Source organism: Ambystoma mexicanum, chromosome 12, assembly GCF_040938575.1.
Source record: "Ambystoma mexicanum isolate Mex_15411 chromosome 12, UKY_AmexF1_1, whole genome shotgun sequence".
Classification (NCBI taxonomy): domain Eukaryota; kingdom Metazoa; phylum Chordata; class Amphibia; order Caudata; family Ambystomatidae; genus Ambystoma; species Ambystoma mexicanum.
In genome coordinates, this window is record NC_090936.1 from 490,409,370 (window position 1) to 490,435,600 (window position 26,231).

The 26,231-nt window shown below is 44.8% G+C and overlaps 1 protein-coding gene across 4 annotated transcripts in view; it reads left to right on the top strand.

Moving 5' to 3' along the window:
• SLC13A4 (solute carrier family 13 member 4) overlaps window positions 1-26,231 on the top strand; it is a 344,476-nt gene that overhangs the window by 235,992 nt on the left and 82,253 nt on the right. For all 4 annotated transcript variants that reach the window (XM_069628767.1, XM_069628768.1, XM_069628769.1 and 1 more), the window contains 3 exons: window positions 1,044-1,163; window positions 11,054-11,155; window positions 19,729-19,830. In XM_069628767.1, coding sequence (XP_069484868.1) covers window positions 1,044-1,163; window positions 11,054-11,155; window positions 19,729-19,830 — 324 coding nt within the window. The remainder of the gene's footprint in view (window positions 1-1,043; window positions 1,164-11,053; window positions 11,156-19,728; window positions 19,831-26,231) is intronic.

The window sequence follows — 26,231 nt, forward strand, 5'->3', positions numbered from 1 at the left end:
ATTGGGCCTCATTACGAGTCTGGCGGTAGCCGTGCCAGAAAAACCAGTAGGCTGCTGCCGGACCCGTAATGCCATTCCGCCTCCGTGATTGCCGGAATCACCGGGGCATTACAACCCTAGTGATCCGGTAAGGTCAGACCTGGCGGGAGTGACACCTCCCGCCTGCAGGACTCGGAATCAGCCGGTCCGGAAACAACAGTGGCACCGGATTTACCGCTACTGTTGTTTCCGGACTGGTTGACTTGTAATGGGGCCCATTGTTGCAGTCACTTTATACTTCCTTAAATTGCTTTTTGGGTTTCAGAATCTAGATGTATATCTTTGCAAAGGGGTCCCCCCTCCCTCCTGCAGAGGCGTGTCCAGGGAGTGGCCTGTGATGGCATATGCTGCCCCTGGAATTTGATTGGCCACCACAGGTTCCACCATTTTATCCTAAACTATGATCATTATGTGTGTGCGTGCTCATTATTCATGCCACCGCTGCATACATCAGTGCCTCACCTGGGCCACCCCAGTCATAAGAGTCTGGATACACCACAGCTGTCCGGGACCCAAATGCTGTGGTCAGTGCCATACTCTAATTTTAGATGATACATATTAAGGGGTGGGCCGTCTGTGATAGGTGGTTTACGGGGTGGGGTGGGGCTATGTCTAGAAAGCATGATCAGGAGCACATCATACACCCAAAAGATTTAACATAAGGTTTGGGGTGTTGAACTACAGGGAGTGGATTCAACCAGAAGTGGCAAGTGCATGCATCACTTTGAGTTTGCCAAATGACATGCGTTACCTTGCTGCAATGGATGGGTCAAATCTACAAGTGTTTGTGGTAGGAATGCAGGTGGCGTTGCAGTCTCTGGAAAGTCGATGGAGTGAAGATGTCGGTTTCTGTAAAGCAAACAGCTACCGTGCCTTGCCGAGTCTCTGGAATGTACAAACAGGACAAGACACTTCGGCAGCTCTTGTACGGTTCTGGGTAGGTTCTTCTCTTCCAGGTACCAGCTGGTTTTTTCTCACCACTAATGTTGATCTGTCCTTTGCAGGCGTTATCCTGATGCAGAGGTTGTGAATTTTGGGACTTGGTTCGTATTCAGCTTTCCTATCAGCCTTGCCATGCTGCTGCTCACCTGGGTTTGGATGCACTGGCTTTTCCTGGGCCCCAAGTGAGTATAAGCCTCCAGTCTTGAATTACAGATGTGTGTGAGTCCTTGGTATGGAATGTCCCTCGCACTGCAGGTGATTACCAACATAAATATTCTATTATCTCATAGGGTATTAGCATAATTGACCTAAAAACATTTGACCTAAAACATTTGATCAAATTATTTTGACCTTTTTTGGTCAAATGTAATTTAAAAAAAGAAATATATATATATATGGGTGGTAAGGGTATAGATTAAGCTGAGGAGAAGTGGGGGAGGTCTCTCCATGCATTTTAGACTGAAAAAAGTGTCAAATAAATTCGATCAAATGTGATTAGATCAAATGTTTTAGGTCAAAAAGACCCAAACCTCTCATAGCACTTAGTGCTGACTCCCCTTATCACTGAACAAGAACTACATGGACTGCATTCTATATCTGGATAGAACCTACCTGGAAAACATTGTCTCACTTCAGGACACAAACACTGACCATTGGCTTTCGTTGGAATACCCATAACCCTGCATCAGCTTAACTGCAGCATAGATATGGTGGAACATATGGGATCAGCCTGGCTCTGAAAGAAGCAGCCCACTAAATGATTGAAGTTCAGTACAGAGCCCTTCCTTTATTTGCCTGGGCGGGATACCAATGTAGATGGCTGTTACTTGCAGTGAAAGGTATTGTATGGATATTGAAAATCTCCTGTAACTGTTTGATGTTTACTAAGGAATACATACATGCACAAGAGATACAGCAAGACCCCCCTGTCATTGGATAGTGGCTACAATGATTGCCTGTCACTGCACAGCACTTGAAATGAAAACCTCCTGTCAGGGAATGCTGGCTACTCTGGGACATCCTTTGCATGCATGGTGGTTCTAGCTAGTGGGTGGGTGGACTAAATACAAAGGCGTTGCTATGGGGATGTCTGAGGGGGCTATAGCCTCTGGTCTTTTGGTTATAGCCCCCGATAGAATCTCAGGGGCTACAACCAAAAGGCTAGATAGCCCCGAGTCCCGACAGTCCCGACATTAGCGCAGCCCCTGATCTTTTACAGACCTAGCAACACCTCTGACTACATGGAAGCCAGATTTGAAGTGCACTCCGATAACATACAATTTTTCGGCATTTTTATTTATTGAACAGGAAGGTGAGCACTTAGCTAGGAAAAAAGAAACACCGCACACAAACGCGATAACACAGAATGGAGCACACCCTATACAGGTTTTTTTTACAAAAAGTTCAAAGTGATAAACAGATGATGCCCCACTTCTATGTAATTATTTCGATTTTTGCAAGCCGCCTAACCAAAAGACCGTTTCTTTCCGGCGGATTTTTGGCAGCCTACAAAAATCGAAATAATCACATTTCTTCGCCCCCCACTAACACCCAAACCTCACCCTCTCCTTCTGATTTTACTCCAAAGGGGGAGTTTCACCCACAGAACGCCACTCCCTCAACCACTTCCGGCTCCCTCCCTTCCTAAGACCTCCCTCCACTAAAATGCACACAAACGAACACGTACACCTAACACACACATAAGCGTACCCGTTCTCCCTCGAGGCCGCTTCCGGCTCCTGGCGTGCCTGTCAGCCCCTGCACGCACTCGTGTGTGTCGCAGGGGCTGACAGTTCAATCTAGAGAGTCTGCTCTGTGCGGTCACAGAGCGGTCTTTCTAAATCGTTTTTTTTTCCTTTCGTTTTAAAAAAAAAAACAATGTCTAGTGACCTAATACCAATGCCCCAGGTGACGGAGGGGGGGATTCTCGTAAAAACATGGACCATGGACACCACAAATAGACAACATATTTTTTATTGTAAGATGCAGATAATTCGATATTAATAGATAATATTGAATATCCAGTCTGAAATGGCAGGAGAGGATGAACCGCAAGAGACTCTGTGCTGGTCCATAGAGATGAGCTGGAGTTTTGTGTTGTCCTTTTTTTCGCGGATTCGGTGCCATCAATTGGTCATAACCAGCACACTTGTTGTATGTGAATCCCATCGCGGAAAGTTCCAGGAGATGGTGTTTAAGGGACAGCAGTGATAGCTTTGCTATGAAGGGAGTTCCATTGGACAGCGTGAAGGAGAGAAAAGGAACTGTAGTGTGAGACAGGAGAAGGGAGCCCAGGATTAGACAGCATCTGTAGACCACTGGAGCGAACGGGAACAAGGCCGGGAAAAGCATGTGATGGACTTGGCCAAATAAAAGGGGTCTGGGCTACTGATTGAATTAAAGATAAGAAAAGGGAATTAGAAGAGGGATTCAGGTTGCCTTGATTGAACCCCAGCTGTGCTTGAGGCGAGAAAGGAGCACAGGGAGAATGCACAGCAGGGGAGACGTAAAGTTGAAAATGTTGTTAAAGGAAAAGGAGTAGTGAAGGAGGCCAAAGAGAGGCCATAGTAGCATTGAAGTGAACTTAGTGCAAGGGCAGGAAAAAGAGTAAAAATGGAGGGGTAGAAGAGATGGGGGGCTTCCCTCATGTTTCACATGTTTAGTTTTGCAGCCATTGCAGTGGAGGTAATAGAGGGATGGAGCATGATCAAAGAGTACCCCAAGTTTGCAGGCTTTGGAGGATGGTGCAGGAAGGCCAGCAGGGAAGATATGGAGTGTGAAGGAGAGCTGGAGCGTGTTGAAGGAGCAAGTATCTTCGCTCTTAGGGGAGTTGAGCACAAGACAGCGAGCTGACATCCAAGGCAGGTGGCCAAAAGGCAATGAGATTGTCAAGAGAGAGGTCAGATGATTTGTTATATTGAGATTATCAAAATTTGGCACCATATTTTGAAAAGGGGAGTCAGGCCACGATTCAACAACCTATACTCTTTTTAAAATATTCCTGAGCATGACCTCCCCTCCTCACTCGCGATAAGCCCCTCAATTGCTCACAGCATGGCAGTGTCAGCAGGGTATTACCCAAAATGACCTTTTACAATTGACCTTTTGCACAAATGACCTAATTATAGTGGTCCTAATTGACCTTCTGCACAATTCACCTTTATATTATTTTATATATGTATTGGGTTGGTTTTGGATTATAAATAATATAAGGGGATTGGGTGGGGGGTTGCAGGAGGTTATGGATTTGGTGGGGGGGGTTGCGCGGAGTTTCCCCCCACATATATGCCTTAATTGACCTTCTAAATGAGGTCAATTCTCCTGAAGTCAATTTTCCGGAGGTCAATTTTGATAAGGTCAATTAGTATACAACCGTCAGCAGCCTGCAGCAAATAGGTCCTCTCTTCTATGGCAACATCTAGCCCAGATGCCCTCGGGTTTAGGAGCGTTTTACAATTACCAAAAAAATAAAATAAACCACAACACATCATCTAGAGAGGGCCCTTGATCCACCCATGGGTCTAGGCTTGGATTCCACATGGCTCCTTCTACAGTCTCAATGGGCCCCTCTGCTTCGGGGTCCCACCAGAATTGCAGAGACAGAGTGAAACCGCTCTCAGCTAAGGTGCGCTCTTATCTCAGTGCCTCTGTCCTTCTCCTTTCACCCTTCATCTCCATTTAGTGTTGTCTATGCTGCTGTTTCATCCAGCAGCACCCTCACACCAGGAGCAAGTCAATACATCACAGGCTCTGCAGCCACTGCCATCTTGAACTTAAATACTCAGAGGGCAGGTACACCACCACGTATTCAGTGGTTCATTTTGCATATTTGAAGTAGCACAGTGAATCATGCCCAATGCACCTATTCCTTCATCACCGACTGACCGTTGTATCTCCAAAAAAAGGCGTGTTGGCAAAGTCCTGGTGCCCGTAATGGCCCTTGTTCCGAAGCACTGAGGAAATGTGTTTTCTCTGGAGCCTGGTAATCCCTGCAACCCTAAAATCGACATTTCTACTCCTCTCAGTAACCTCCATAATGCCACACATCCCAAAATGGAATATCAGCTATTTCTTCAGTGGAGATGGCTCCAATGTTTGTCACCAGCGTAAAAATCACTGAGCTTCACACGCGACTGCACGCTCCAACTAGAGCCTTATGTAAAAAGTGTCTCAACTGGAGATCTTTGACAACTATGCCTACTTCCAATCATTACAATTTCAACCTCAGAGTAGACTTAGACTCAGTGGTACAAGTTGTCTGTTATGCGATAACATTCAGGAGGCTATGGGATGGGATCAGGAGGCCCAGTGGTCTGTTGACAGCTGCCTTCTCTGCAATGCTCGACCCCGAGGCAGTATAACGGGATACCACAGAGACCTCTCTCTCTGGGATATCACTTTCTGGCCAGAACCCTTTGGCTCCTGTCCAACTCCAATTACCCTAGTGAGGAATTCAGGCTTCCTAGTGGATTCACAATTCACTCTCGATCGACCATAAGCATTGATATCTGAAAGTGATTTTCCACCTGGAAAGATTAAGGTGTTTTCTTCACCTTCAATCCTTTTTCCAGTGTGTGATGGCCATCAATGCCTTTATTCCGACCCAACTGGATTATGGAAACAGTTTATATGTTGGCATATTAGCTAACATAAAAATACACCTGCAAAGAGTGCAGAATACCACAGCTAGGCTTCTTCTTAAACTCCTTAAATTCAAGTACATCATTCCAGGTCTGGCATTGCTGCGTCCCTGCATTGGCTTCCAGTCAACAATGCAGTATATTTAAATCTATATGGATGGTTCACAACATTTGTGTTACTTTCCACTTGACTGCATCGCTACCTACCCCCATGCACTATGGAGCCAGACTCAGCATGTAGTCTAGCAGTGCCTACTGGCAAGAAGGACAATATTGCAGGATGCTCCTTTGCTGTTCAATTGGTGAAGAGGTGTTGAAGCTTGTGGGAACTGTGGTTTGTCTAGGCTTCTTCCATTAGTAGCCTGCCACAACGACCTTAACACAGCCGGGCACAGTTACTATCCACTACGCTCATTCTATTGACAACGGCAATCACCAACCCGGACCACGCATTTTGACGTTATTGCCTTGAGAAAAACCTTAAGGTTGAAACACGTGTCGGCACTAGAAGAACCGAAAGCATGTTGCTTTCTCTCAAATTTATGGAAGTTTTAACAAACTAGAATGTATGTCACAGGAGTGACAATCATTATATGATGCATCACTTCTCAATAGATACCCCCGGATATTTGTGCTGGTGCAACCGAGGGGGCCAGAATCCACCACCTACTGTACGGTGCTGGGCCCGGGAATGCAGTGGATCCCCCAGCTAACTCTACCAGGCTGGGAGGCAGGGACCCACCATATGAACCTGTGAGGCATTAATTGGGCAGAAACAACCCGGCATAAAAGCTGGATCGATAGCGTGGGTGTTTGGCAAGGGAGCAGTACTATATTTGATGGTGAATATACTTTGGAAATAGAGCAGGTAAGGGGAAGCTGAACAGAGAGAGAGATAGAAGAAGCGATGGAGGAGGAAGGTCATATTTGAGCAACAGTGGATTAGAAGGACATCAGTTGAAAGAAAAAGGAGGGTGATCAGAGTGGAGAGGAGTAGTGAAGGAACATCAATAGAAGGGAGAAGGAGAGTGATCAGTGTGAGGAAGATGATGAGCGGAACATCAGCAGAAGGAAAGATGGGTTGATTAGAGTGAAGCTGGGGTGGGGTTAATTCATAAAGGAGACTGAGGTGGATGAAAGTAATGGAGTGTAGGGAATTAAGTTTCTGATTTGTAGAAAGGAGGAGATGCTAACAGAAGTAGTAGGAGGAACATGAACACCTATCACCACTTTAGTTGGGTACATCAAGGCCATACTGCACAGGGATGTATAAGATAAATCCTTCTCTGCATGAGACTGGAGATAATGTCTGCTGGTGTCTGCCTTCCATGCTAATGATCTGCTAACCCAGCCCTGGCACAGCAAGGTCTTCAAAACACGGAGGCAAAAAAATGATTTCACTTACGCCGTACTATACCTGCCCATCACACCATGATATGTTGCAGAGAGGAGGAACCCAAATTACAGATTGTTGCTGATGAAACTCAGAGAAGCCTGACACAAGGTCAAGGATATGTGCAACACAGAAAGTGTCTGTAAGGGGAGGAAGGTAGTTGTATTGCCATGACCACCGTGAAGATCCGGTGAGACTCAGTCTACAGAAGGTGATTGTTGGAAGAGAAGGCAAGTCGGGGAAACCAAGTCCAAAAAGCATGACCGTTACTGCTGCAAGAAGTGCATCTTAAAGAGCCTCAGACTTAGAAAAGCAGAAATGCTAGAAGTCCTCTGCCAGCTCACACGGATGACTTGCAGTCCTTTAAATCACTAAGCAATGATCACTAACTGTCAAAGAAGGGGGGACTAAAGACTTAAGCAGCCAAGAAAGAAGAGAAAGAGCACCTTTGCACCATTTGGAAAAGTGACGGAAATAAAACATGAACTGACTCTTAAGTCCCATAGCCTATTTAATAAGTGGGGATCTAATAGAACACTGCATGTTGGGAAATTGAGTCTGATGTCCCATGGGATGTTAGGAAACTGAGTATCCAGTAGGTACCAGTGCCTCAGCAGCAGGCAGCCCTTATCCAGAAGCAGATCACTTCAAATGTTCCTCTGAAATGGTTAAGGGAAGGCTCTGACTCCCTTCTTGGAAAGCGTTATCTTCATCTCAATGGCTGCGGACTTTGGACAGACTGTACCACAATAAGGTTCCAGAGAAATCTGTCTCCTTCTGGAATCCAAAGATGATTCAACTAATGCAGGAGTCTGAAACTTGTGGCTCTTCAGATGTTTGGAACACATCTCCCACATCTCTCCTCTGTTCCGCACTTTCCACTTCTCTCCCTTCCATGCACTTTCACCTTTTCCCTTTCCCATGCACTTGCACGCTCTTAATGTCACTGGGCCTAGTAAGATTGTTGTTTTTGTTCCCCCTTGTTCCCCTCCCTTTGCCTGGTTGCGCTCTGAAACACTTGTGTACGAGCGCGTTATAAATAAAATATCACATCATATCATGATCCCACACCATTAACTATGGTTGTGAGGGTTAATAGGAGTTGAAGTCCAAAACATCTGGAGAGCCAATGGTTGCAGACCCCTGAACTAAGGAGAGGGGATCTTACTCCCTTATATTGTATTTCTGCTTTAAAGGGTTAGTCCATTCCAAGCGTTGTGTAAAGACCAATCCTTGCTGCTCCAACTTGTTGGTAGATATCAATTCCTAGAGTGCTTTTTCAGCAGGAAACGGCGATGGGGCACAATAATTATGTGTGGCTCAGGAATTTCCAAGACAGTGGAACCCGTCTCCCGGACGCAACTGCTCTCCTAGGTTATTCTAAACCTCCCCCTCTCCTTGTCAGTCTTACATCAAGAAGACTCCAGTGATTATACCCCTCGAGGGGCTTCCCGGTTCTATTCTCAGAGAATACTTTGGAGTAATGGTTCCCACCCAGCCTCCTGGGGGCACATCCTGTTCCCCTGGAAAGCTGTTGAGCCTTCCCAGAGAAACCAAAGCAGCAACCCGGGCTGGGCTCCTCACTCTGTTGGGAGCGAAATCCTCAGCCATAGACAGCAAAACATAAAAGGTCCTGCCACCTGAAAGAGTCACAGGAAACCAGTTGAATACAAAGACATCAGATGGGTTTTAGTAATTTATAACTGTATCTCCTCACAGGCCATTACTTCAAACTAGAAATGGCGTATATGTATATATAAAACCAAACTGCCACCAGGCTTTGAGAATGCACAGTTATATATGATTTGGATCATGGGAGCATGCTATTAAGGGCAGACCATGACTGAAATTAATTTAGATTCCAGCAGGTTGCATGTCAGTAATGTACATGTTACTCTGTTGCTGTTGCCATGTTGCTAAACTACATGGCAGCAGCTCGGGTGTCAGTAGACAAGGTCCAGCAAGGATAACTCAAGTAACTTTGCGCGCATATTGATTGGTGGATTAGTTACGTGTTTTCAATAGCATTACATATCTCATCGTTCGCCTTCAGGGCAGTGGCATGGTGGAAGTCCGAGCTTGTGTTCATTGGCTTCCATAATTTCCTGATTCGCTTATAGACTATTTCCTCTGTGGTTTTAAGGAGAGTGTCTACTGGAGTATTATGTGATTGGTGGGTGCAGAACCTCAGCACAGAATGAGGCAATCCTGATGCCAACAAGCTATTGAGTGAAAGTTATGTTTTCCTTCCCCAGCCTTCAAAAACATGAAGCGCTCAGATATAGGGCACTTTACCAGTCGAAGCAGGAAGGGGCAATGAGCAACCTCTCCTAGACTCATTGTGTGTTGACATGATCCTCATGTTAGATCCATCTGGACTCTAGGGCAAGAGAGTTGAATAAACCCTCCTACTCACCCCATGTCCTATACAGCCAGGCTCTATAAGCAGGGAACCTTGGTGGATCTCCGAGTATTCTCAAATGAGAGTGGTCATGACCTGTGGTATCTGGGTGTCCAGTCCCATTTAAGGGGCTCTCTGGAAGTTCCTGAGACCTGGTAAGAGTTTTAAGAAGACGGCTATAGTGGTGTTGGCGGCTGGATCTTTCATTTTCACCCTTCTGTGACTAAACTTAATATACCTCATTTTGTTAAAGGGGGGCAGCAAGGGGATCTTGGATCATCGTGGTGCACTGAGTTATCTTACAAGAGGGAACAAGGGGTGGTGTGTGATGTGATGGTGCCTAATCTACTGCTGCTATAATGCTGGGAAGTAAGGTGATGGCACCTTTCAAATGCATGTTCGGGTTTAGTTTTGGGGTGAGTAGGAGATAATTTTGCATGGAACAGCAGTTGTAACTGTGTTGGACATTTCTGGAAGTGATATGTAGTTGCATTTGGGAAAGTGAAGCGTGACATGTGTGCCCACGTATAGGGATAAAGCTCCCAATAAAATGCATACAGCCACTAACCCATTTAAAAAAAATCTACGTTTACCAATTGAAGACTCATTAAGGGCTAGGCTGGTTAAGTGAGGTGAGCTGCTGTAATATCTGCAAATGGCATCATAGAGGCCTTACCATGGACTCTCCCTTTGGTCTAGAGATTCTTGCCATAGCATGTACTGATAGTGATAAAGTACTTATCTTAGAATCCATTGATAGTTCAAGGCATGGATTATAAACATAGTACTCACTCAAGCAAATTTTGATCATTCAACCTCACAAGTACTTACCATACACGTCATTGAACCTCACAAAGTATTTGCAATGCAATTCCTTGGTCGTTATAGAGAATCACTGGATCCGTTTATAATGAGCAAATGCCTCTGTCAGGAGGCATTTATTCTCTCAAGGCACACGCTATGCAATCCCTTAATCAATGATAGTGCTTACAATGCAATTAAAAGGAAAGCAAAGGCCATATTTACCTCTGCATGTGGGACACACGTGTTGGGCGTGATACAGCTTCCCCAAATCATTTCCAGAGGTCAATTTCTGAATACAGCTCTGCCTGATGCGAAATTACATTTTGCCTCATCAGTTCCTTCAGCTGAAAACACTGATAAAGGTGCAGATATACAATTATTGAAGCTATGGAAAATAGACAAAGGTCGGGTTGCTGCCCAGCCTCCAGGAATCGAGTAAGAGGCGTTTCAAATTTGAATAACCAATAGGCAGCTGCAGGTCCAAAAAGAATACATTTTCAAGAGTGAGCCACCATTGAAGGTCAAAACCTCAAAGTAAGATTCCTATCTCCTAGGAAGTTGAGTATCCTATAGGAAATAACATAACCACATCGAACAATGCACCATATTAAAAAGGCTTTTCATCTGTTAGTATAATTGTATGAAGCCCGACGTCCAAATGGGAAGCCATTTTATAATATACACTCATTCAAGACATATACTCCAAAAAAACTCTCATACTCCATTAACATGCCCCTGCATCACACGTGTTACATTAATGGTGCTCTCCGGCGCATCTATCTTACACTGTATTGTATTGTATTGTCTCATGCCAACTCTCTTTTCCCATTGCAGCTTTAAAGAGACATGCTCCATGAGCAAGAAAAAGAAGACCAGATCCGAGGAGCTGTCAGAGAGAAGAATCCAAGAGGACTATGAGAAGTTGGGAGACATCAGGTCAGTGATGGAGGAACATCCAAGAGACTAACGCACCCTCTATGGGGCCACTTCATACATGTCTAAAAAAAACAGCCACAGATACATTTCAGATACAGGCATAAAGAGGGAGTGCCATGCGGTTATATGTCTTTATAACAAAACATTTTATGAAGAATACACTTATAACGAAACTTTTATAATGAAAAATATATAGCTTTTGGGGGGTGGGGGGGCCCTCCCCAAATCCCTGGGGCCCTCCCCAAACCCCTGTTTCCCGCCCCAACCGTTTCCCCACAAGATGTAACCCTTTATCCCACCCCTAAGGGCATTCGTCATGGAATGTTTTGTTATCAAATATTCAATATAAGTTCATTCTTCAGAATATTTTCGATATAAAGATGGCATACCACGACATGCTTGCCGCAGAGCCACGCATAGTGGATGCCCAACATCTGACTCCATCACACAAGCCCTAGAAAAAGAGGACACATGAAACTAGAAGAGCAACGCCTCCACTCCCAATCTCAAGCTAGGTGTCCTCAAGCTCTGGAGCTCGGTGTGATTGACCGCAGTGTCTAATCTGATTGGGTGAACCCGCCGTCTTTGGAGATATGTGTGGCGTATGCAGGTCACGTAGCTCCACCCCAGAAGGACCATTTCCACTGTTCATTCTTCTAAATAGATCAAAATAAGCAGCATTGACTTGGGTAATAGAAACAACCTGTTATTTGCAGTCCTGAGAAATACAAACATATTTAATAGAAGGTGCAACAACAACAAATATTATATTTTACTCCCCATCCTCCCTTTTCAGCTAAACCATAGTTTTTTTTATTGCTCAGCTATCGGCCCCCAAAATATCTACAGCCTAAACACAAGTGTTTAGGCTGTAGCTACTTTGACTGCCCCCTTCATCCAGCACGGTCAGTTAACCCACTTTGTGTCTGCAAAAAAATTTCCATAGAGTGACTGAAATGACAAAGGTTTCAGGGCCAAAAAGTACTAGCCAGTGTAGACCGCTGAAAGATTAAATGACCTGATTTCCGCTCGCACGCACTGCAGAGCATTACTCTATTGTGCCATGTCTCAGGAGTGAGGTTAGTTTCCATCAAATGCAGGCATGACCACATTTCCCCACTTGGGCAAACAAACCTAAAAAGAAATGTTATAGATTGCTTCACATTCAGATGGAAACCCAGGCATGGCTTAGGTGTAGTGTCTCAGAGACAACATACATTGAGACAGCGAGACACTGACACAGCACTACTCATTATTTACAAAAAGACTGACACAGTTTTCCAGTAATGACAATAGGAGTGCTTCAACCCAGTGATCACTGGCCCCAATGGTCACAGTAACCTGCTAAACAAGATGCAGACCCACCTCGAGCTCTTTGCTGGTGGCTTCCGGTGGTGAGACCCGCTTGTGGGACCATGACCGGAGGGCCCTACTAACTAAAAAGTTTAGATTTGGAGTTGGTTTGAGGTGAGGCACTGCCAGGTGGCACAAGCCGGGCACATTTACATCCAGGAGCCTGGAGCTCTGATGCTCGCGGACAACAGAAACAATCACCTGCAGTGCATTCTGACCACCAGACATCCAGAGGCTTTCGTACGGACCAGAGGCGGGGCCAGCATGGAAAGAAGATTCAAGTTTTCAGAAAGCCCTAATAAGGGATCGTCCAAGGATCTGCGCAGAATCATGAAAATCAAGCAGAGTTAGCTGTGCCGACCTATTCAATTGTGGCGAGCCAATCCCCATACTCGCTTCAAGAAAGGACAAAGCTGAGAACCATTCCCCGTTACAGGCACTGCGGCTGCACTGGTGAATGAGGGTGTTAGAGGATGGAATCAGAGCAAGTTAGTGGAGGTGGATCAGTATGGCGGGTATATGGCAGAGCAGAGAGGAAAGGACACATGGCGAGGAGGTGGAAAGCAGTGAAGAATGAGCTGAGGCAGAGGAACAGAACTACAAGCGAGAGAAAGTCGAGAGACGTGATATATAGGAGCTTGTAAACATCAGTATGTGGGAGATCAGAACAAGACGTAGGGGGAAGAGGAGGAGCAGAGAGCTATAAAAAGCATGGAGGAAGTTGTGAAACATCAAGAGGCACTGGAGCGGGACAATGAGGAGGGAAAGGGAGCAGAGGAGGCTGAAGGAGACAAAGAGGTGGTGACACAAGCTCTGGTAGAGTCTCTTAAAGAAGCCTCACTCTGATCTATTTGTGAGAGTGTGCAGTATGGCCGGGGTGTTGAACCGTCAGCACCCTTTTCACCTTTAGAGAAGTACGCCAGGACTGTGTAGTTACCCAAATATTATTCAGTAATTACTTCAACAACCTGCAGTCCCATTGAGCATTGTTAGGGATGCTCCTGTGATGCAGGCCAGCATTTCTGCGCACTCTTTCCTGGGCAGATGACATGGTTTTGATAGCTTGTGCTGCTAATTCACTCCAGTAATTGATTACCGCCTACACTCATTGTATTGCAGATAGAAAATCCAAACTGATGACTCTGGGGTCTCATGGTATTCCTTCTTGCTCACAGGTGTGTAATTCTGAAAGGCTAGAGTGACTTAATAGTTAGAAATATTTGAGATTACTGTTTTCCAGCAAAGTTCCTTAGACTTATCATGTTAATAACTCTTAACCACTGCCTATACGACAAGCCAACTGTGCCATTTTCTCTGCCTTGATGAAATAATTGATAGTCGCCCACAGGAAACCCTGTGGAAGGTTCATCAGCCCAAGAGTGTTGAACTGGCTGCTTATGGTGCTGATGATTGGGTGAACTCAAGATTTGATCCGTTGTAAGTGGAGAAAAATACATTCATGAGGGGGGTTGTTGAGGTCGCCATCTTCTATCCCTGTTTTCGTGATTACTTAATGCTGAACCTATTGTTGCTGTGGTAGTCAAGATGGACGAACCCGAGAACTGACCATACGTGCAACATCATCAACAGTTGGACTACAAGTGATTCCAGTGCCCGTGTCCATTGGTTGCAATATATCAAATGGTAACTGGTAACACTGAGTTTGATGGGGTTGTTGAGGAATGCAGTGGGGTGCAACGCAACTTGAATCTTTAGCTCCTAGGTTTTTACTTCATCTGCTTCTCAATGTGAGGAACATGAACACTGTAAGTTATAAAACGAAAACATTTCTTTATTGAGTACTCAACAAGGGGCTGATAGATATGTAATATGGGTTAAAAAGTATACTATCAATGAATAAATGCTGACTAAACTGCAATTTAACATACTGCCTTTGAAAATGATGAGACTCAAATGGAGGAGAGAACTAACATTCAAAATATCGGTTGCCCCTGTGATCCTATGATACCTGAAATACTTTTGCATTTTATGTTTTGCACCCCCCTTTATAAATCCCCCAGAAGAGCCCACAGAGGGATTTTTCAACATAGGCTTGCACTTCCGCATTTAGTACTCATGGCTGGTCCTTGTACATGTTCATGTTGGAAACTTTTCTTGTAAATGTATTTAGGATCAGAAGGAATGTTATGTGTTTAAATTAGTTTTATTTTTATTTTTTAATTCTGTTCATTGCATTATGAAATTTGATGTATTGGTATGAATTTATAGCCCTCTGATTTCATGGATATTTTTGATAAGAGCTGTAATAAAGTGAATTGATTGTTTGATTAAAGCTGAGGTAGAGAAAAGGGTGGGGTGTGGGAGGAAAGCAAGAGAGTGGTGGAGGTGGAAGGTATATGTCCATTGCAGGTGGAGCAATTCAGTTTTTTAGAAATGAGGGAGGATGTTGAAACAGGGACAAAAAAAGAGACTGTGAGGCATCGATGGGGAGCAGATGAGAGGTGAAGAGGGCCTGAACATGCAGTGGCAATGATGTGGAAAGTGAGGTGAGGAAGCCAGCAGAAGAGAGAGGGCATAGCATGGGTGTTCAGGAGTAAGAGGAAAAAGTGCCCAGGTCAAAGGGAAACCAGTTGGCAGGATGCGCACCACCCCAGTGCCAGTGGAGACTGGGGCCGAGTCTGCCAAAGGAACCAACTTGTCCGAGACTTGCTATCCCAGGCCCAGAAAGGTTTAGTCCCAGAACATTAAAGCTTGGAAATTCAACCTCGGAAGGATGAAAGAGTGAGTCGACGTTTGACCCTTTCAGCCCGTGACCGGCAAGTTGAACACAAATTGCAGCTGTCGATGCTTAACTTACTAAGCTATCTAGCCAGCTTAATATCACTTCTAGGAGGGAGTTGTTGGTTTTGTAAGGGAGTTCATAAATGACTACAACAATAAGGCCCTGGAAATCCTTTATGACTCCAACAAACATCACTAGTAAAATGCAGACAGAATTTTGCATTAGAACTCTTATGAGCATGTTATAAAACTGTTCTATAAAACCTCTACAGGGGGTTGAACACCCAAGGATTCCCCAAATCCAATGGGAATCAAAATGAAGCAACCACCAAGTTCATCAAGGACATTTTTCTTCAGAAATCAATTGATTGTCTAATTATCTGAGGCATCATTACTTTGACAATTCATTTCTAACAGGGCATTCTACAAACATAAATCCATATTGCAAAATTAAACAGATCATGCGCAGCAAGGAGTTTGAACGGTGAATGGTGTTCTTATAGGTATGTGATTTAAGCAGGGCCAAGGGATTTCCTTTCTTTAAGTTGCTGGTGGGTCTGAACAAGTTTTGGGTGGGGCTTAAGTATGTCTGTTTTCCTATGTCTTTCATATTTCGAATCATGTAGAGTGCTGCATGGAGATGCTGGGTGCCAGGAGGTGAACACAACATTGGAATGTGCAGCAGTGCAAGCTTGCAGGAGTAGGGTTGACTGGAGGATCATATCAGAAGGAGACGTCTGGGTATGTCTTTGTGGGTACATTGTCTTCAAGGGCGGGAGTGAAAGGCTTTCTGGGAGTAATGGAAGAAACATTCTCAGAGCGGGACAGGGGGAAACTCAGTAGCAACCACCTCCGACAGTGTGATGTCCTTGTGGATGTTTGGGGTATGAACATAGCATCTTGGAAACATGACTGCTGTAGAATGCGTCTCATGTTGCTTAGCATGCGCACGCTGCAAACACATCAAATCCCTCCCTGAACTCCTCTAACATGGCCACACTCTCCCGCTGTGCATACACCGTGCATTGGCTGTACGGTCTGCCGCATCCTCCTCAGCTGCCGCTCAGTGGAGCTATAAGAATTGTGTACCTCTGTGTTTGCCTGCCTCTTGCAAGTCAACTTGTCTATTAAAGTCTTGATGCCAGCAGCACTTCCACCTTACCCAACGGCAGCAGCGTCTACTAGAGGAAAATGTGGGTTCCCTGTAGCTAAAGGGAGAGTGCTCAACCCCATCCAGAAGGAGAAAAAGCTTTGACAGGGAAGTCACTAGTGAGCATCAACAGACTGTGATTGAAGCTATTGCTGGTTTCACATACTGAGGACGCAGGTAACATGGTATGACTCCACTGATCACTGCAACAGCTGCCCCAATAAAGAGGAACCCTGTCCTGGCTTTTCCATCGAGAAGTGGTGCATCGATGATAGAGGATCCCAAGAGGTCCTTGATTAGTGGGTCTCAACAATTGATCAGGAGTCTACCTATCAGTTGCCATATTTCTGGAATGTAAGGATATCCTATATAGAACAATGAGGGGTGATCTTGCAGACCCCATATTTAAAATCACCCCATCAGCATTTGAGTTTGCAAATATTGTCTCTTGCGCCCTTAGTGTGTAGCTAATAACATGAAAGGAGAAAAGGCAATTAAAGTACCTTTTAGCTAAACATTGCTACACAAACCACTGATATGCCAGATGTTACTTTATTTGTACGGTGGAACATTTGCCCCGTGGTGACATTGTGGCACTAAAGTAGCAAACAGTCCATAGCTCAAAAAAGAATAGTTTATTGAATTGGCAGAAACATTTGAAAGCCTTGTCCACCTTAAGGGGATCTTCAATTTGACATAGGGAGGTGGGCAACGAGGTCCACATGGATGGCACAGGGTATTGAAGGGATTGACCGCCTAATTTGAGCAGTTTACGTTTTTGCGACGATTAAAAGTGGATCATGCAGATCACACGCAGAGGGTGGTTCTGCATTTGGCTATGGAGGTTTCGTGAGATCGATTGAGAATATAAGTAGGGACCAATTTTGGGCTGTCTTGATAGGGGAAGAATCTATAGTAGTCAATGCAGCAGCACTTTACATATGGAAATTGGCGATTTCTTAGATAGCTATTTGGATGAGATATAATCATTGCATGATATGATTAGTTTACGAATGGCATTGAGGTTACAAAATTCGGTATATTTTATATTTGTTTTTTGTTGCATCATGGTCTTTTATTGTTAAGATTGTGAATGTGATATTTTACTTTTTATTTTTAAATGTGCAAAAGTTTGTTCTTGATTGAATATAAACTAAATGCATAATACATTTTTAAAAATAATAAAAAAGAGAGTGGTTCTGCAGTGGTAAAGCTTTTTCTACAAAAAAGAGGAATGGTTTGGTGCACCAATCTATTTGCCACACAATGAGTTTTGAAATCTATTCTTTTTTCGATGTAGACCAGGGAATTTGAGGAAGAGCTGAGCTGGTGAGGGATCTTCTGAGGCATTTAAGAAATACCCTTCAGCGGTAGACTGAATAGTCTGGTGGTGGTCTTTGGAGTATTGAGGTTATTCAACATAAGTAGAAATGCAATCATCCTCACATAAGAATAGACAGGTGTTCAGAAGTGCACACCTCTGTGCAACAGGGAAAGAGCAGTTTAAAAAAATCATTTTAAACTGCACGAAATTGGATGGTATAACTGTGTTCATTTGTGTTACTCAGTTCAACTGATTGTGCAGAGGGGAACACTACGTTCCGGAACTAAGAAATTGGTTGTTGAAATTGGTTGTTGGAATGAGCCCAAGACTGGGAGGGGCCCAAGATGTGGCCTCCAAGCAACTGAGATTATCCCACATAACAACATGTCAATCATGGAGGTGTTCAATTTGAGTTATTGAACCTCAATAAAGGATTGTCTAGTTGAGGCCTGAATCGCCCTTTACCTCTTTGTGTTTTTGTGGTGTTCAATTTGAGATAATTGCACCCATCCACTTGTTGACTCCTCACATGTAGCCAAAACATTGAATTCTTATAGCCGCATAAGCCATAAAGGCAAATTATTTTGCGTATCAGCTGCATATGTACAGAAACAAAATCGAACAAAAACATGGATCCATCTGACCTGGGGTTAAAGGTAAAGGTTGAAGAGGGTGGGAAAAGAGGATCACTGTGGGAAACTACATTTAATATGGAAGGATTTTGATTGAAGCAGACCCGAAGCCAGTGTTTAAGAGTGATTTATTAAAAAAGACTGTAGCCATTTACATGAAGATCCTTGTCAACCCATGAGGTTGTGAAATCCCAGAAGGGCTTTGTGCTCAGTGGTGTCAAAGGCAGCTGATGATGCCAGTAGGATGAATCCCAGACACTGCGGCCAGAAACCCTCTTCCTATGGAAAGAGGCTTCCTATTCACGTGTCATGGATGCTAAACCTCATATGATTCAGAAAAAGGATGCAGACCAGACTCCTCCATGTGATCGGGACAGTCACATCAAGGTCCCAGCCCAGAGTGTCCAACAAATGTCTTTAAGGCATGGGGATCTTTCCAAATGCATAAGGCCAAGAGGCAGTCTCAAAAGGATTCAACCACACAGCTGGTCCATCTCAGGCCTCTACTACAGGGACTCAAAAGCCTACCATGCACACACACAAGCATGCCTGCCTCAGACGCAAATCCATCTTGTGCATAACCCAGCTTCTGTTAACTGGACACTGCCCCCCCCTAACATGGAGAAAGCAACAGCCCCACATGACATGCATATCACGCAGCATGCCTCGTTTAAAGGGGTGTCCGAAGCATTCCTCAGCCAGAGAGATGACATAGTACAACCCAACACCACCCTCGTGCGGCAGCACCTACACCTCAGGTACAGGGTAAAATCTAACTCTTGCCTCCCAATGAATTACTAAGGTGAGAGCAAATGTTGCACGCGCGTGCCCACCACAGAGGCACCCCATGTGTTTTTCAAACCAAGAGGCTGCTCCATAAAAAAAAACGCGAAAGAGATCTTACCAGGGTTTTCCTCAGAGGCAGATTCAATCCAGAACATTCCTCAGAGGTAAGTCTCTGAAGGATCGAGATTGCTATGCACGCTTCATAGACATGGACAAGGCCATGCCTATTCCACCAGAAGGAACACCCCAAACATTGGCCAGACATACCAAAAGTCCAATGCATTCTAATAGACAGATGTTGCACATGCCTCTGCATGGCAGATATCCATGTGCATGATTCTCACACCTTAGTTACAAACAAAAGTATTCATATGACTTAGATAGGATCCCCTATTCTGGCTTCAGACACGATATAAAGCGTTCTCCATCTCTAATCCTTGAAGGGTGCCAAGCTGCACGGATGGCGCCTGGCATTGCTCGGGGATGCCAGCGGCGGTCTGGCAGGCTTGCCATTGATCTGCGAGCATTCTAGAATGCTTCTCCAAAGTCTTGTCTAACTGACTTCATTCTCACATTTTCTCTGCAGCTATCCTGAAATCGTGACCAGCGTTTTCTTCATCCTGATGACCCTGCTCTGGTTCACTCGGGAACCGGGATTTGTGCCTGGTTGGGAGTCTTTCTTTGAGAAGTAGGTACCATTCACCATTTGCAATGACTTTCAAGTAAGTTTATAAAGTTAGTTAACTTGGGGCGAGGGATAAGAGGAGTGGGTATTTTGGTTCTCAGGGTTTGAATGCAAACAGAACTCTAAACTAGAATCAAAATGCATTGCCCCATCACAGACAACATGTTATATTTTGTGTAGGCATGGTCTAGACATTTGCCTGGTACTGCATAAATTGTACTTCCTGCCCATAAAATGGCAACATCTGGAAACATGGTCTGAGTACCTGGGCCTGACAAATGCCTATTTAATACCTACACACAAGTCAAAACTGTTAGCTTTTTGCCAATGCTTGTTTTTAACTTGAGATCAGTGCAATGCGAGGCCATGCATACTGCTTGTAAATCAAGTGGCTGAAGGCACACTTGATTCAGACATTTTTATTACACCATGTATATTTAGAGCTGCAATTAATCAATTATTTTTCAAAGAAAGGTTTGAAATTCCACTTGCAGGCCCCCACAGCACCACATTTGATGTTTCTGCTTGATAGAGTTAGCTTAAAGAAAGGATGTGTTTCGGTGGGAATGCCATACAGATTATAATTACCAAGGTCAGACAATGTGTGGGTAAATAACACAAGCTTTTTGTTCCTCCTCTCATCTAATCTCCCACCTATACCTCAATGCAATAATTTAAGCTTTTAAATGGAGATTCAGCACCACCTAAAGCCAACACAAACAATTAGGTAGGAATGCCACAATTCTCAATTGGCTATTGTAATACGTTGTAAAATATCACACATTAGAGGCAAAGACCAATAAGAAATGGCAAAATGACAACAGGCATTACAATTATTACTGTGAACAGTCATTGTATCTCTGCTTGCAAACCCATTATCAGGGACAGTGGCGAATTTAAATGCCTGCCTACATTTCCAGTTGTGGTGCTATCATGGAAATTGGCTTGGAGCAGCACGAATCCTGGATCAGGAACTCTAGAATAGAGTACAACAAGCTAATGGTTGAAATTATCCACCAAAATAGTATACGCTCTGAGCTGTTTTCAAACAACGTAAAACCCCTAACCAACTTCGGAAATATAATAAATATATGTTGTGTGGACAATGCACACTTACTGGCTTCCAGATACTGAGCTTCTCCAAAAATAGGCTAAAGAATGCCAGTTTATAGATGGCATCAGATTGACATACTGGAACACATCCATTATATCTGGAAAGACAGGTCGCATTCTGAAGTCTGCATTTCTTACTGAGGATTTGTTTGTCAAGGAGTGAGGTATATTTATAGAATCTGAAGTTTAATTCACTACTGCCCTATTTCAATCACCCCCTCCTGGGGGAAACTGCTGGAGAAACTGGCCTTGCCCTAACTCAACTGGCACACTGAACTTGTCAGTGGTCTCCACGATCATCAATCTGGATTCCGAGCATCCAGAGGCACGGAAACTGCTCTTCTGAACACCCGTGAAGAACTGCTCATATCCCTGGACTCCAACTACCCAGCTTTCCTCATTCTACTTGATCACTCCTCTGCCTTTTGACACTGTGAACCATTCCATCCTCATAGAAAGGCTCCACGATACCCTTGGTATCTCGGAAACGGGCACTGGAATGGCTGACGTATTTCCTAACTGACTGCTCTTCCCATGTCATCTTGGGCACCTTCTCCTCTCCTACTTCATTCTCCAACTGTGCTGTCCCACAGGGATCTATCCTTTCCCCCTGCCCCTTTAACATCTACCTTGCTCAGATGGCACTCCTCATCTCCTCCTTCTGCCCCAAACTGCAGTGTTATGCAGACGACCCTCAACTCTTTTTCAGACTTCCTGCTGACTCACTCACACCTTACTTCATCCCTGAATGCCTATCTGCCATCCAGTCCTGGTGAACTTCCACCAATCTCTGCCTCAATGCCAGCATAACTGAGATCCTGTAGATTGGGACCCCTTCTCCCTCCTTCTTCCCTTCTCTCTGGCCTCCCACACTTTGGGCTCTCCCCCTGCACCTTCTTCTGAAGCCAGAAACCTTGGAGTAATCTTTGACTCCTCTCTCTCCTTCCTCCCTCACACTCAGGATATTGCTAAGAAGTCCCACTTTCAACTCTTCCTTCTCAAAGGAATTCTCCCATTTCTCACTTTCCCGCAGAAGCTCAATGTTTCCGGAGCCCTGGTTCTCTCTAGTCTTGACTATTGCAACAGCCTCCTCCTCTATTTACCTTCTTCCACTCTGCGACCCCGTCAGCTAATCTAGAATATAGCAGCGAGACCCATCCTTTGCCTTAAGCCCAGGGACTGCATCTCTCCTGCCCTAAAAAGTCTCCAGTGGCTCCCAGTTGCTGCATGGATCAAATTCAGATCTCTCAGCATCCTCCACAAGGCTGGTTGGTGCCGGGGACCACACTATCTGCAACTCTCTCTTACAAAATACTCTCCTTCCAGACCTGTACATCTCTTTGGCACCAACTCCCTGTGTGTAAAGCGTTTCGCTAAACAAAGAGCAGAAGGTTGTTCACTTTCCTCAAATGAATACCTCCTTTGGAACAGCCCCCCCCTGCTCTGCATCTTGAGCAGGACCTTATTAAGTTCTGAAAGCACCTCAAGACTCTCCCCTTTTCCTCCTTTCCTTCTTCCCTCCTCTGATAATCCCACAGTTGCTGTGAATGGTGTTTTGGACCCTTATGCTTCCTCGGGCCCCTGACCATTCACACCCAATCTCTCCGGCTTCTGTCTACTTTCAGCACTTACCTCGGCACACCCTCTGCATTGGAGACTTTCACTTTTACACCCAGCGTGGCTCCTGGCTGCATAGCACTTAACATACCTTGCACTTCATCTGTGGCTCACCCTCGAGCACGACACCTCAGCACATAACCCACTGCCCTCTTCCTTGCTGCACTTGCACGTTCTGAATACTCACAAGGCATAGTAGTTTCGGCTGTCCCCTTCCCCCACTGTACTTTTGTATTGGTTAATTGTACTGCAATCCCATGTCCCCCCCTTTTGCCCTGTGGGTGCTTTGAAACATAATGTATTTGCTGTATGCGTGCCTAAGAAGCCAACAATAAATAAAAAATAAATAAATAAATAAAAGTTAATAAACGCCATATGTTGTACTGTCATCATTGAAAACCTGCTAGCTTTAGGACAATTCATGGCCGAGACTGACTCCTAAATATATAATACATTCTACAAAATCTCCTTACACTTCAAGGATTGGTTCCTGTGTGTCTCTGCTTGAGGAGGATGCATCGAACAGGCAGATATGTGACACACTATTTAAAAATATGTGGACCGAAGTGCACAACCGGGAGCTGTCACAGGTGTAAACAATGCAGCCCATTGCTGATCCATTGGACTTGAACTCTCAGAATCACCTGGGCTCCTGGGGCGCAGCAAGTGACAGACTGTAAGATAACAAAACCAATAAGTGATGACTGGAGGTTTTGAATCAATCATAACCACTGGCACACCTATGGGCAACCCCTCCAGACCATTGATTTTCAGGTTGCCAAGCCATTACAGAAGGGCAAAGACCATATGCAAATCAGGCTAGGTCACAACCCTTCTGCACAAGACTAGAAGCATCCCCAGACATGTTTCAGCAGAAAGATGTCTGGGGTTGCTTTTGTTTCCATGCGGAGGGGACCTGGCCCAGCAGTTCGAGTTGGGCTGCTCCCATTGGGGGCAGTGCCTGACTGATTTGCATATGGCTGGACCCCTTTTGTAATGGCGCAGATAAGCTAAAAAAAACAGTGGTTTGGAAGGTTGCCCAGAACAGTGCCAGTGGTTCATATTTATTTAAGACCTTCCACCTATCGCTTTTTAGATTGTGATTTGCGGGATAATATAGGTAAGGCCAGGTACCAGGGCTGGGCTGGGCAGAAGAAACATATAAAAGCTGCAGCCAGGAATCAGAGAAGGTGCACAGTATCTCTTCATTAGCATATGTCACTCAGTATACATACGTGCATGCCATGCCATGCATGTACCTCAGAGATGAGCCAAGCAAGGCAGTCTGGAATTGGACCTGCAGTAAGGTGCAATCAGGTTGCACCCAATGATGCTAATGTCAAGCTGATGCAAAGCGCATTTGTTCATACCATGGAAAAAAGTCCTGTGTTATATAGATATCGCAAATAGCAATGAACTAATTCTAAACTTTCACCTGTGATCTCAGGTGACAACCTCCCCCTGAGCTGCATACTGCATGAAATGCTGCAAGAAAAGACAAAGCGCAAAGAACTCTCCTTCCCTTAGCGGTTTCATCTACCCCACTACACCACTATTGATATGATATTATAGTTTATTTATATAGCGCCTACACACAATGTGTTTAAAAGCGCTTCAAGGCCAGGGAGGGAACAAGGGAAAAAACAATGACATTCTTACAGGCCATGAACAGTAAGGATGTGAAATAAACTATCGTACTCGGCCTTACGACATTTCAGATAGTGCAAGAGCTATGACATAGATAAGGAAGGGAGGGGGAGGGTGGGAAGGAAATGGAAACAGACAGGTGACTACCGTACTAGGCCTGACAACATTTCTGGTAGAGCCGGAGAAAACAAAAGGTGAGGGAGAGGGGTGCAGAAAGGGAGGGGAGGAACAAAACAAGCGACTATCATACTAGGCCTGACGACATTTCAGATAGTGCTTGAAGGGGGAGGGGGGAGGAAAAAAACATTAATGGGAGAGGGGAGGAAACAGACGAGGTTGCTATCATATTAGGTCCAGGGACAATTCTGATAGAGTAAGTGCATAGAAGAAAGTAAATGGAGGAGGGGAGGAGATAGGAAAAGGGTGAAAGGGAGAGGAGGAGAGAACAGAGAGTAAGCAGTCAAAAAGAGTGGAGAAGCAAGAGGGGAGAGTGAATACAATTGCAGAAGTCAGTAGTAACACAATGTTGCAAGCCAGGATACAAGATGAAGATGGAAACAGCATGATACAGGGCTACCATGAGTACAATATGCAAAGGAAGTCCAGCATGAGAGTTGAGAAAGGGTGACGCACCGTGAATGAATGAAGTCCATAAAAGTCAAATCCAGCATTGGCCACAAGACTGTGATGGTGAAACCCGAATGTATCAGCACATTGATAATTGATAATATACTGCTGCATGCCTTGGTCTTTGTGTAAAGGTAAATACACTAAAGATGTACTGCATAACAGAAGGTTCACCAAAACCACATGGGTATCCCATACCAGCCTGAAGACTATATTAGAGAGTACTCGCTTGACACTAAACCCATCCCACCACAGTGAGAAAGAACCTGGCAGAACAGCTTTCAAGGTAGGTGATGCCAAGGCGGTTCCATGGTCCTCGGAGTGACTGGCCAGTGACGAAGTAAAGGAATGGAGAGGAAAAGTGAGTGAAGAGATGGCATTAAGGAAAAGAGCTCTAGTTGGTAAGCATTTACAAGTGAGTGTACAGTCACTGCTGGAAAAAAAGTAGAAAGGAAATTAAAGAGAGAAGACATTCAAGAAAATGTGCAAAAGAGTCATTTGTCAGTAACAGCCCATTGCGCAGATAGGACCCGTCAGCGGCCACTTTGTTCCCCAAAAGTCACTTGGCCTTGTCCGCAAGATGTTACTGACAAGATCCTCGCTATATCTCCAAGATCACCTCCTGCTATCGATATTCCAATGCTCAAGGACGGCCTCCAAAACCCTCCTGCCCACGTTCCTGCTAGGTACAAAAGGCTCAGAGGATGCTCTCTCTACACTCAAGGCTCCACCTTCTGGAACTCTCGCCCTCTGCACCTCTAAGCCTGAAACTTCAAGAAATTCCACAGAGAGCTCAAGACCCCCTTGCTCCTCAGAGCCTTCAGCCCGGAGTCGCAATGAAGACTGTCCTCACGCTCTCTCCTTTATTCAACTGCACAGCACCTGTTCACAGGGCTGCCTGCAACCTGGACGCTGCAGAAGGCCAGCACCGCAAACAGGCCATGGAACTGCAGTGCCAAGGAAAGCACTCAGAAGTGGCCTTCCGAGGGCAGGTTTGCTCAACAGAAAAATTCAATAGAATTAGATAATAAAAATACATTGCATTTATTTTTGGATTCATTAACCCCTTAAGTGCCAAGGAGGAGTATGCTCGCCCTTTTTGGATAGACTTGCATAATAGCCTTTAATACCCCTACTCTGAAAGGATATTAAGCGCAAACAACCAACATGCGCTCATGCATCACACGGCACAGAGCGCTTGTAAAAGGGCTCCAAATTATTTCCCAACCAACATTGAATTACGACAGAGCATTAATAAAGAAATGAGCTTCGATGAGCAAAGCCAGGATTACAGTAGATGAATAGAGGGGTTGGCAGACTGAGCGAGCCTGGCTGAAATACATTGAAATGTCCAATGCATGAAGATGATCCTGAGGGTCTGCCTGGACAAAGGGCGCTAA